Source organism: Peromyscus leucopus, chromosome 15 (genome assembly GCF_004664715.2).
Source record: "Peromyscus leucopus breed LL Stock chromosome 15, UCI_PerLeu_2.1, whole genome shotgun sequence".
NCBI lineage: Eukaryota > Metazoa > Chordata > Mammalia > Rodentia > Cricetidae > Peromyscus > Peromyscus leucopus.
In genome coordinates this window covers 59,168,391-59,180,960 of record NC_051076.1, presented here as the reverse complement: position 1 = coordinate 59,180,960, position 12,570 = coordinate 59,168,391, and the positions used below count along the sequence as shown (strand labels likewise).

Sequence of the window (12,570 nt, the reverse complement as noted above, 5' to 3'; positions counted from 1 at the left end):
CTTGCTGTCCTCAACTTCTCTTCAAAATGAAACAAACAGGTCTCTTTTAAGTGTGGCTGTGGTGTCCTGACAGATTCAGCTGCAGGGCGCGTTCCCTTGTCTCTTCCTAACTACACTTCAGCTAAGAGCCTTTCCTGCCAGGCATTCTGGGAGCTTCACATGAGATTTACCAAGATTTCACCATGTGCCTGGTAGACACTTGGCTGGTGGATGGAGTAGTGTTGGCTACTGTGCCAAGCATCAGAGGCAGAGAGATGGTAGCATACCACTGATTCACCTTAGTGTTGAGCTGTTTGAGGCCTTCTCAGCGCTGGCATCTGGTACTTCATCTGGGTGGTGTTGAAAGGAGAGAGACATGGCAACAGAAAGAGGGCAGAAGCCTATCCTTGACATCATGCTGGGCTCCTGGATACCTATGCAGTTTGGACCCAACCCCAGTGGAATGCGGTTCTATGAGGAGAAGGTCTCCGGCCGTCTTACTACTCCTTGTCACTCCTCCATCAAGAGCACGGTGTTAACACAAGCTGTGAGGTGGATCACTGTGTACTGATTGTCAACTTTTCTGAGTCAACATACAGACATACAGACACGTAGACATACAGATGTACAGACACACAGATATTTAAAACTCACCCATATACAGCATGTTTTATGAAGCAGATTTATTCCTTACTGGCAGGTGGCAAGGAACAAATAAAGTCTAACTTCCGGAGCCCGTCTTCCAAGGTACAGAAAGCACATATCTGCATGCTCGCTCTGCAGGCCTCCACTGAAAGTGACCCACTCCAGGTTTTATGCATTGGGGCACATGGCAGAGTATCCAAGGATACCTTGTTGTGGGGTCACTAGTGCACAGTCCAGGCTCTTTTTGGCCAGTTCTTCTCTTCTATTACGATGCTGAATTTCTAACATATTCAGTAGCTATTCTTCGTAGTGATAGGCAAGCAGTTGAGGGAATGCATGGTCAGCCTAGGGCGATTTAACAAAGTGTCTCATGCATAATGGACACTAAGGAATTTCAAGTAAAAACTTCACCTAATGAAGTGGTTCACAGAATAAATTCAGAAGCCAGACTGCCTAGTTCCAGATCTTATCTCCATCATTCCCTGACTAAGCTTGTGGGCAAGTGAGCTAAGACTGTTTTAGAATATTTTTTTAATTATTATTTTTAAGTATGTCTGTATGTTTCTGTGTGGCACATGTACATGTGAGTGCAATGTCCATAGAGGTGAGAAGAGGGTGTCAGATTACTTGGAACTAGAGATACAAGGGGTTCTAAGCCAGTCAAGTGGGTTCTGGAAGCAGAATTCTGTACTTTGATTGCTGAGTACTCTCTCCAGCCTGTGAGCTAACATTTCTATAGTGTAGTTCTTTTATTTTAAAACTAGAGATATTAAGAATAGGTAACTCAAAGAGAAGCTACCCAGACCAAAGGTGTCAGTATCTGTTTGATATTATGACCCATGCTTAGTATACATTATGCATGTTTAGTAAATGATTAGACTAATCAGCTGCCATGCCTACTTCCTTCTGGTCTGTTGCAGGAGTCTTTCTATGCTTGTGGGAATAAATGCCAACACACATAGGATGGGAGCCAAGCACACTTCTACATTAAAACGTCTGGCTTTTTTTTTTTTTTAATGTATGGGACACTCAGATGCCTCTCCTTCCATTGTCTGTTAATCTGTTGCCTGACTTAATCTTATTGGTAGAGATTTCCTTGAACACAGACACTATCCAAGAGTGGCTAGTTTAAATGGTAACTCGGTGATTTAGAATGACTGAGTTATTTACTCAGCAGATGTGTGTCTATGTAGCTTGCCTTACTCTGAATCCAGCCATCTCATAGATCCGTCTCTAGTTTTGGTTCACATCCCACTGACAACTGTAGTATATGATCTAATACTTCCCTTATCAATATCCCTGGACAGATTCTATAACTTCCCCAATATCTGCTCTCTCTCCTCCTTTCCCTGTCCCCACTCCATGACATACATATTTTCACATTCACCCTGGCAATTTAACTTTGCCCTTGACTTTCATTTTAAGTCAAAACTATTCAATTTGATACACTTTAAAATAATTAATTGTAGCTGGGTAGTGGTGGCACACTCCTTTAATCCCAGCATTTGGGAGGCAAAGGCAGGCGTTTCTCTGTGAGAGTTCGAGGCCAGGCTGGTCTACAGAGCAAGATTCAGGACAGGCACGAAAACTACACAGAGAAACCTGTTTCAAAAAACCAAAAATATTAATAATAATAATAAATTGTAAATAAAATATTGGTGTTGTTTTTACAACCCTTTCATTTGCTTTCACAAATAATGTAGACTGTGGCTTTGCTCATCAGAATCCCCACCCCAGTTCACAAGCCTGTGTCTTTTTCCATGACAGTATTTGTTTTCTCTTTTGCTGTTAGTTTGATTCTTATTCAAAGCTCCTCTGCTCAGAGTTGTGACAGATTGCCACCTTCACTACATCTGATTCTTCTCTACCCAGAGCGCGAGGAAGCAAACGGAGTGGTGTGACATACCACCCAATCCCCTCACGCCACTTCCCACCTTTGAGGCATTTTCAATCTGTTCAACTGGATACAAATGACATGTGGGAAATATTTACAAAATAGTACAAGCCAGTCAGTAGTTAAAACTTCCTGAATCGAAGCTACTGCTCACAAAATTTGGAATGTCTCAAAACTTTTTCAACTGGAGGCAACTCTGTGTAGAAGAGTAAACAGCTTTATGTTTGTATTTCCTTTTTGATATACATTTTGAGACTCAAAATGCTACTGAAAAACATGTTTTATTATGATGTTTGCATGCATGCTTCTCAGATGCTAGGATCACATTTGCCGCCCCACCCCCACCCCATTCTGCTAGTAATTTTTCTCTTCCTAAATATCACCTCCTTGTTTTTATATCTTATTATCTTTAATGTGGCTCACACGGTTCATAGCTGGGTAGACTATTGACAGCTTTGCCCCCCTGATGCTGTGCCCAGAACCTTTTACCATGATGAAAACTAGCCAGTAAGGGATGAAGCTTGCAGGTTGAGACCAGCTTGATTTATCCTGTGACTCAAGTATGTGATGTCTTCTTCATCGATAGCGTCTTCCCATCAAGTTCTGGAGGGTAAACAAGGGCAATGACAGCAGTCTTTATCTTGGGATGGTTTACAGGACCCTTTTTATCTATGACTATGGATGTATTTTCAGACATTTCTGCACTAGTAGGTCCCCATATGGCATTTTCAAAGGTCTTTAATATAAGTTTTCCTTTCCTATACTCCTTCCTCCACCCTTCCCGCCCTTCCTGCCTCATTCATTCTTTCTAGTTAGTTCCATTCCACTATCCCCTGTTCACCCTTCTTAGAATCTGCCTTCTATTCCCCTTTCCTTGAAATCTCCCTTTCAACACTCTTCTCTTGATGGACACCTAAGTCAATGTTACAATTCATCTGTAGTAAATACTGCCGCAGTAGACTTAGACCTGTGTCTTTAATGTGTTATTTCAGGGGCTCCTCTTCCCATTGTTGAGCTTGCACAAAGGCCAGTAACTTGCATTTTCCTCCATTGCTTGTGTTCTTGTGTGAGGTCTGTGGGCAGAGGACAGTGAACACCACTGAAAGACAAATAGTCACTGTATCCTGAGAGGACCCAGCCCCAGGCTCCTCCTCCTTGGAACCCTGAACCTCTGGGAAACCCAGTTAGGAAAGTTCCTCCTCAAGCCAAAACCGCAGTCAGGGTCGAATTTTTCTTCTTATTCGAAGAATCATTTTTCTTCTGTCTTTGCCAGCTCCACCCCTCCGGGGAGTCACAGCAGTAGATTGGTTATGCTAAACACTGCACCTTAGGGGTTCGATTTTGATGTTTTTCACAGTGACCCAGTCATTTATATTGTTAAGATAGACTCTTCTTGAAATTTCACCAAGACATTTAATTCTGTTTTAAATCATACCTCTGGATAATTTGTGTCTGTGATATTTCCACTGCTCTCTCTCGAATTCCCTGGGAGTGCTTTGCAATGCAGGGATCTCAAGTGCACACCCTCTGTCTCTGTCTTTTTCTTTACTCACCCCAAAGGTGAGTAGAGGTAATAGAACTAAACATCCATATTAGAAAATGTTTGTCTTGATTGCATATACTCTCTAGAATCATAAACCTAACAAAGATATGACTTTAGAAAAGTCCAAAGAATGTGACATAGGCATTTATGTTTCTATCCTTTAGTCTCTAGGCCTGTGGAAAGTACATTATGTTTGGGACCTGCCCCCTCAACCTCCCAGCTCTGCAATGTCCCTTGCTCGACGGCCTGCATAGTGTCTTCCTGGTCATCCTGGGGCCCGTGTGTTCATGAAAACTGCCATGATCCTCAGGGGAAGAAAGGTGAGTCCATGCCATGCTTCATGCACTTCCAGTGTACACGTTACTCTGCAGCAGACTAAGCCAACTAAGCCAGCATTTGTTTGTATTTAGATAACAGGCTCAGGCTTGGCAGCATTTAGTTATTAGGGAGGCAGCTAAGGACATTTCTGTGGAGCACAGAATCTGACCTTGATTGACTTTCATATTCAACTCCTAGCTGAATAAGTGACTGTTACTCAATTGGAAATAATGTTGGTCCTACTGCCACAGCCTAGTTGGTAGAGTGCTAGCCTAGCATGCATAAAACCCTGGATTCAAGTTGCAGTATCACAGCAAACGAGGCTTGCTGGTATATGCTTTAACTAGGGTAGCAGAGACAGGATGATTAGAATCTCAAGGTCATTTTTGGCTACATAATGAATTTGAGGTTAGCCTGGGCTCTGGGCTACATCAGACACTGTCTCAAAAAAAAAAAAAAAAAAAAAAAAAAAAACCTCTAACTTACTTTTTCATATAAGTGATGGTTACACTGAGGTCCTTAGACATGATTCATATAATCACAACAGAAACCAACTATTTTTGTTATTACTTTATTATCAGTTTTCTACATTTAGCATTTGGTCTTATATTTTATATTTTAATAAAGGACACAATATGTGTGTGTATATTGGTTAGTGTTTATTGCCCTCAGGCTTAAAGTAACATCTTCTTTTTTTTTATTTAGTTAGCCATTGCAATCCTGTTTTCTCCATTTTGTATTTAAAATGTCCATCCCCACCCCTACAAGCCCAGAGGCACCTTGCCATCCTTCAATGACCTTTCAGCTTCCACAAGTGTCTTTCTCCTTGCATGTTGTGCTAAGAGAAAATATTCCTTTTATTAATATGAAGAAAAATAAGAACCAATGACTTCCCAGATGGTAGGTTGTGTTTGCTCAGCTATAATCTTGCTTTACATGCAGAGAAACAACACATGCCCAACTGTTGAGCGCAGTGATCCTTTATGCTTCCTGTCTGTGCAAGAAAATGCCATAGCCATTACAATCTCACAGGACTGTCATCTGCAGCTTGCCCCGGGCACACACATGTGCATGTTCATAGTCCAGGCTTGCAGGGATTTCATTTTGCTCTGACTCATATTGCAAGTAAAAAGAGGAATAACAGTATTGAATCTGGGACAGAAGGATGCTAACTTTCATTTCTTTTTTTTTTTTTTCCAACAACTTCTAGAAATCAATGTCTTAACAGGTCCTGGCAGGCTGAACTAATCTCCTGTATAACATGAATATTTTCACAAGTTCATTTTTCAAACATCGCCTTCATGGCTGAGACTACTGTTTCTGAGTGCTGTAGACCCTTGGCGTTGAGAGGAACAGCTAGGACAGATGAGTAACTGGGGACACGTATTTGAGGACTCTAGATCGGCCACACTGCCAATACTTCCTACTCCCTGGTCTTCTAAGATGTGAACTAGCCAGACCTTGAGGTTCAGCTACTATGGATGGAGCCTTTTCAGCCACTGTGCTTTCCCTGATGTGTGGGGCTGTTTCCTCTGAATTGTGAGCCAGAGTAAACCGTTCCTCCCTTTGCCAAGTTGCTTTTGTCAGATATTTGCCTGTAACAATGTGAAACAAGATAGTGCATCATATAACCCCAATATCCTTATGTTGCTTCAGCTTATGGGCACTGAAAAGTTTCCATTAAAGCTAGTAGCACAAATGTGCTCTCTATATAATTAGAACTCATTATTCGCTTACAGCTGGGTATGAGACTCCTTAGGGTGACTTGCATTCTCTTAGAACCTAGAACTCGTCCTCCTGTAGTTCATCCATACCATACCAGCTTTTAGGGCTACTCCCAAGAAAACCAAACCACATCAAGCTTTACCAAAACTGCAACTGCTCTGGTCAGGGATGTGCCTGCAAGTAAAAGTGGACTGCATGGAGGCATGGACAGCCATTCCTTTTTGCTTTCAAAGCTGCAGAGTTCTCAACACACCAAATGGACCTCAACTTACTTGGGACACTTATGGATGTAGGTCACATGAGACCAGTTCTTGTTGGTTTCTGACCAATGAAGAGACTTATTAACTCAAACATCTGAAAACAGAATGGCCACCAGGATGACATTCATCAGTACGAACGATGTCAGGGGCTCTCAACTTTCTCCTTTTCATCCTTCTACTTCTCAACTCTCCAAGTTGCTGTCTTCTCATTGCATCATTCTCCACAGTAGCTTGAGTTTGATAAGCCATCTACATAGACCAAAGCTCAGTAAGGAGTTTTATTTAAGGTGATAAGTAATGTAGGAGAGAACCTCTTCTCCAGTTGTTACAGGAACTACTAGTTCAAGTGCTCTAGGGAGGAACATCATACCTGATGGGGTTGTATGTTCATCCCTGCATACTTCTTGACCAAAGGATGGGGCTTGAGTGGTTAGGTCCTAAGCTTCTGTTCCCAGAATTCGGAGTGGTTCAACTGCTCTCAACCTTCACAGGCTGAGGGTGCAGAAGAGGAAGAGAGATAAGGGGAATGGTGGCCTCCTTGAGGATACTTTGAAACATCAAAAGTGATTCTGGGGCCACATTTGTAGATGATTACTCAATAGATTAAGTTTTTAGTCCTTTTGTTCTGGTCTATTGGCTTCTTTATGGCAATTTGGAGCACATATTTTTTCCCTATTTCTATGTTGTATTTATTTTCACTTGAGCCAAATTTTTCATAAAACACTGTGAGGAACTGATGTTTTAAATTTTATCCCAGTCTTCTTTCTCCACATATCTCAGACACATCTCTGGAATTCATTGGAGAAACCTGTAACTCTTTCTCCTTGTGGACTCCCTCAACATACCCTTGTGTATAACTTTCTTCTCACTGGCCATTATTCTGATCTCCACACAAACGTGGACACACATGCACCTGCATAAACACGCACATGTTCATACACATATACATAAACATCAATGAATAAATACAACAACAATAGCTAAGCCAGGGCTGACCCCCATGCTCCCTGCTCCCCAGTGTCTTTCCAAACACATAGACTCGTTAGTTGATTTTCTTCCTAAGCCCAAGGACATTTGGACCGACGTACAAATCCAGCCCTGTGCACTGCAGTAGCCAGGTGAACCATGACCCCTGAGAATGAACCCTTGAGCTGATGTAGATCAGGAGGGATGCTGACACCAGCCTTAGTGTAACTGCAGTATCATCAGATGAAAAAGGACCCTGCAGTCACAGGAGTGGGTAGAAATGGAGGGTAACAGGTAACCACTGAGTGTACATTTTGTCCCAAACAACAGTTTCTTTCAGAAGTTCAGTCTTGGGTTCTGAAAGACTATATAGGGGCATGGGGGTTATAACCTGGGGGTGGAGGAGCCCTGCAGCCTTTGGGGGCATGTTGGAGTTACTGTTAATATCTTTGTTTTTAGAGAGCTCAGACCAAAACCAGGTGACTTCAGCGTACAACTGGAAGATAGTTTCTCTTCTCAGTGCTAAGCTACCATGGGTAGAGAAAACAGACAGCTTTTGTAATTGTTATTCAGGGCTGACAGTTTGCTATTTTAAAATAATTCCCTAAAGCAGAGAGAAATCAGTCCTCTAGGTCTTGCTGGAACCTGGCAGGACCACCTGCCTCTAATTCCTCTTGGGAAAAATACGGAATGGAGTTCTCCCTCTGGGGAAATGATTCCGTGCCTACAGGCAGACCAAGTGTGTGATGGTGATGGGAGCAATCATCTTGTTATTTCTACCAACTGGTGAGGATGAAGTCTGTGTTCTTCTCATCCTCTATTTCTGTCCCATGATCCTTTAGGGACTGGGCCAGAGTCCTTGATTGGCACACAGTAAATATGATTTAGAATTCCACAGAGGCTGGACACACAGCATGTGTACTAGATGTTGAAAAAACCCTGGGACAGCAGTGGGGGGTGCAGATTCCTATCTGAATTCCCTACAAGAAATATAATCAACTCACTAGCAGAAGAAATCCAAAATATAGAAAAGCTCCTGCATAGTTTATAGCCTCTTACATACGTACACAGGTACATATTTATACAGATAAACTCTTTAATAGTTATACATATGTGTATATATTTTAGAGAAAGAAAAGTAGAAGATTTGATGGAAAATCAAGCAAACAATGAGTAAAGAGATGTGGAAAGATGGAAACCTTTGTCCAACACACACACCCTTCTGATCATGTGGCTTCTTCTTAGTTTGTTCTGTTCTCTTTATTCACATAAAAAAAAAATAGAAAGGAATGGGGGAAGTAGATGGTAGGAAATGTTTTATTAGTTAATAGAATAAATCGTTATAGAAATTATCTTTCTATGGCTGTTGTTCTCCATCAGGCACCCCTCAATCAGGCATCAGCTAAGGCTCATGGCTGTCAGCTACTCAGAATGCATTAGGAAATCAGTCAACATTCACAGGCTCTGCACCTTCCATTACATCAGTGACAGGCAGACAAGGGGAGCAGCGCTTGGCAGGTTGGTGCTTGTCAAGCGAGGCTGGGACACTTTCCAGAGGAATTTAAATGGGATCAGGTTGTATCGTTTATTGCTTTATCTCGGAGATACTCCCACAGTGTAGTAATTAGAGAAATACAAAAGAGAATCAGCCTGAAGAAAATGCTGATGGATGAGCCCCACACATAGATGTGAGGCAGTTTTAAAAATTCCTCTTGATGCAGATTTACCTGACACCCTTGTTCCTTGCAGACAAGGTCTAGGAAGGCACCCCGCTGAAAGGAGTTTGATGGAGACCTCTATATGTGCCATCCTAATAGCTGCCAGCTTCTACACAGGACCTCAAGGATTCCTCCCCTGCTAGAGTGTAGCTCCCCAAGCACAGCACAGAAGAGCATGCAACGTCCCCACAGGAAAGGACGTTTTTAAATTGAGACTGTAGAACTATTCTTAAAGACATCTTTTACGTTCTGAAAAACTAACGTAGATAGTAAAGTGAGGTCAGAAGCCACTGACATACCTGAAATCTCATTTTACTGTGAAATACTTCCCTTTTCCATTGTTGCTTGCTGGGTCGGCTCTAATTTTACATGTATATAAATTCTATTAAACATCATTTGGCTTTATTACAAATAATATCCATATTAGCTGATGATTTTTTTTCTATTTTTGTGTGTCTGTGTGTTGGGGCTGGTGGTAAGCTGTACCTACTTCTTATGTAAAGGATTGAAGGTTTTCTTGACTGCTTTACACCATCAATGCTCCTATTTTCTATGTTATAACAGGCTGGGAAATCACCATGGCTGATATCTAAGGAACTGGAATCCACGATTCAGTCTAGGGGAAACGGGGCGCCTTGATTCAGTAAAGTACTTACTTATCGTACAAGCATGGTGACCTGAATTTAATTCCCAGAAACAATGTAAAATAAGTCAAGTATAGTGTTGTGCATTTGTAATCGCACTGCTGTGCTGCCACAGACAGACTAGCCCCTGGGGCTTGCTGACCAGCCAGCTTAACCTTCAAGAGTCCTGGGCCATGGAGATACCCTGTCTCAAAAAACAAGGGACATCAGAAACGACAACCTAGGTTGTACTCTGGCCCCATACACAAGCATGTACATGCATGTATACACACATACATATGAACACATACACATACCTGCAGCCTTATCAGGTTCTTTGGCTCAGCATCCTCACCCAGGGCTGCCAGAGACAGAGGGCAAATGCAGTGTTTAGCATACAGTAGACGTCTGCTATCTGTGTGTAGTCTGCTGGCTGTGTCTTCTATCCTAGCTCCATGGGTTAGCATGGAAACAGTGCTATTCATGAGCAGCTCAATGGAAGCTCACAAGGCCACTCTTACCCCATGACACAGTAGAAATACAGTCTTCAGACTTTGATACACCCATGAGCCTCCTTAAATTCTTCTTCTCTGCTTTCACCTAAAAAATGTTGACTACTCTTCTGCCATCTTCTCTTCTGACCTTACTCTCCCCAATCCACTATTCAGTTTTGTCTGTTTGCCTGTGATGGAACGATACACGAAACCATAAATTTTGGGCTCAGAGCTCATGGCAATACTAATAACAACAACAACAACAAAAAATCCTGAGAATAGTGGTTCTTTCAAAGGTACGTGGTGAATCTCTGGCCATGCAATGATGACTATTACTGTCTCCTACACAGAGCCCTAAATCTCTCTAGTCTGTCTAGCTTCAGTTTAAGGGACTGACCCATGATGGCTTTGAGGTGTACCTTGTGAAATGGGACCAAAAACATGTTGCAGGCATGAGCTAAGTCAGTGAAGTTAGAGCTGTGGTCAACTCCCTACCCTCCTACCCTACTGGTGACACACCCTCAGAGAAGTAATATATTGCAATCTGGCCTTGGTGTACACATACTTAGAATGGTCAGAGAAGCTTACAAAAGTCTAGAGGGTTTAAGTTTGGAGTAATGTAGGTGAACCATCTCTTGATGTCATGGTTAATTGCTGTGCAGGCCCTTTCTCCTTCTTGAGTTATATGGAAATGAGAGTTAGACGTTTGTCTCTTGTCCTTCCTCCAATGCAGGGCATCAATATTCACATGGTTTTTAATATTTGCTGAATAATAATATTTGGCTAACATAGAGTTCAATAATTATGAAACATTGGCTGTCCCAGCCATGGTGAACTTGGTGTTATATTTCTCTTGGAATAGAACACCTGGGAAACCCTGTTGTTTACTGCAGGCATGGATGCCAGTGTGTGAGTAAGTTAAGTAGAACAGGAAGCCATGGTGCTTGTTTTATGCTGAGCTTGTGTTGTGATTTGATCCTACTTAGCATCTGGACAAGGGCAGCACACACACACACACACACACACACACACACACACACACACACACAAGAGCCTGAAAGAATTTATTGGCTGAGGATATGCACTCTATAGATTTATGGCAAGATGGATGCAACATGATTTATAGAGGGAAATGGCATGAGCCCCTCACTGGCTTTAAGCTCCAGGAATAGGACACCCAAATCCCTCCATAGAGAATGCTAAGTTTCTGTACTGTTGTCAAAGTGTAAATCATGCTATTTCTTGTTCAAAGACAAGAGCTAAACAAGTACAAACAAATGCCAGGAAATAAGCAGGGCACGGGCGTTATGTGTAAAAGTAGAGGGCATTCAAGTCATGTGGTAGCAAGAGCTGAGAAGTCTTTAATTTATGCCAAGTGTAGTTGAGTGCCCTTGTAGCTGTCCTTGAGTTCCCAAAGAATGAGGCTGAGCTTTCTGTAGGTTGTATTTTGAGTATTTAATGGTGTGGAGCTAGATTGATAACAGAGCAGTAATCTCTGTTGTTATTATTATTTTAATTGACCTTAAACTTAGGAATTTTAGTATCATTGTAACAGTCACTATCTGCTAAATGATGTCTAAGTAGTGTATTAGTTATTTTCTGTCTTGCGATGATCAAATACCTCGCAAAAATCAAGGACTCAGTCAGGAGGTGGTGGCACACACTTTTAATCCCAGCACTCAGGAGGCAGAGGCAGGTAGATCTATGTGAATTGAAGGCTAGCCTGGGCTACTGAGTGAGTGAGTTCCAGGAAAGGCACAAAGCTACACAAAGAAACCATGTCTCCACCGCCTTCCCGCCCCCCCCCCCAAAAAAAAAAAATCAAGGAGAAGTGTAGCTGGAGTTTTCTCCAGTCCGGCCCAGCCCTACAGACCCTGCAACCACTTATAAAATAATCACTCAGAAGCTCATATTAATTAAAATTGCTTGACCATCAGCTCAGGCTAACTATTGACTAGCTCTTACATCTTAAATTAACCCATTTCTATAAATCTATACCTTGCCACATGGCTTACTGGTATCTTTACATGTTGTTTCTCCTGGCTGGGGCTGGCAGCGTCTCTTGACTCAGCCTTCCACCTCCCAGAATTCTCTTCTCTGCTTGTCCCACTTATACTTCCTGCCTGGCTACTGACCAATCAGCATTTTATTTATCAACCAATCAGAGCCACACATTCATAGCATCCCCAGCAGAGAAGAAAGGTTTATCTGATGTTACAGCTCAAGAGATAAAATCCATAATGATGGGGAAGGAATGGTGACAGGAGCCTGAAGTGACCAGTCACATTGCCTCTGCAGTCAAGAAGTGGATTAGTGAACAGGAGAGAGACCAAGCTGTCAAATGTCAAGGCCCTCCTCCAGTGAGCTACTTCCTCCGGCAAGGTTCCACTTTCTAGAGGCTTTAC

At 42.2% G+C, this 12,570-nt stretch overlaps 1 protein-coding gene across 2 annotated transcripts in view; it reads left to right on the top strand.

The window, feature by feature from the left end:
• The window catches only part of Thsd7b (thrombospondin type 1 domain containing 7B), an 848,740-nt gene that overhangs the window by 384,875 nt on the left and 451,295 nt on the right, over positions 1 to 12,570 (top strand). For both annotated transcript variants that reach the window (XM_028874962.2, XM_028874961.2), the window contains exon 6: positions 4,226 to 4,381. In XM_028874962.2, coding sequence (XP_028730795.1) covers positions 4,226 to 4,381 — 156 coding nt within the window. The remainder of the gene's footprint in view (positions 1 to 4,225; positions 4,382 to 12,570) is intronic.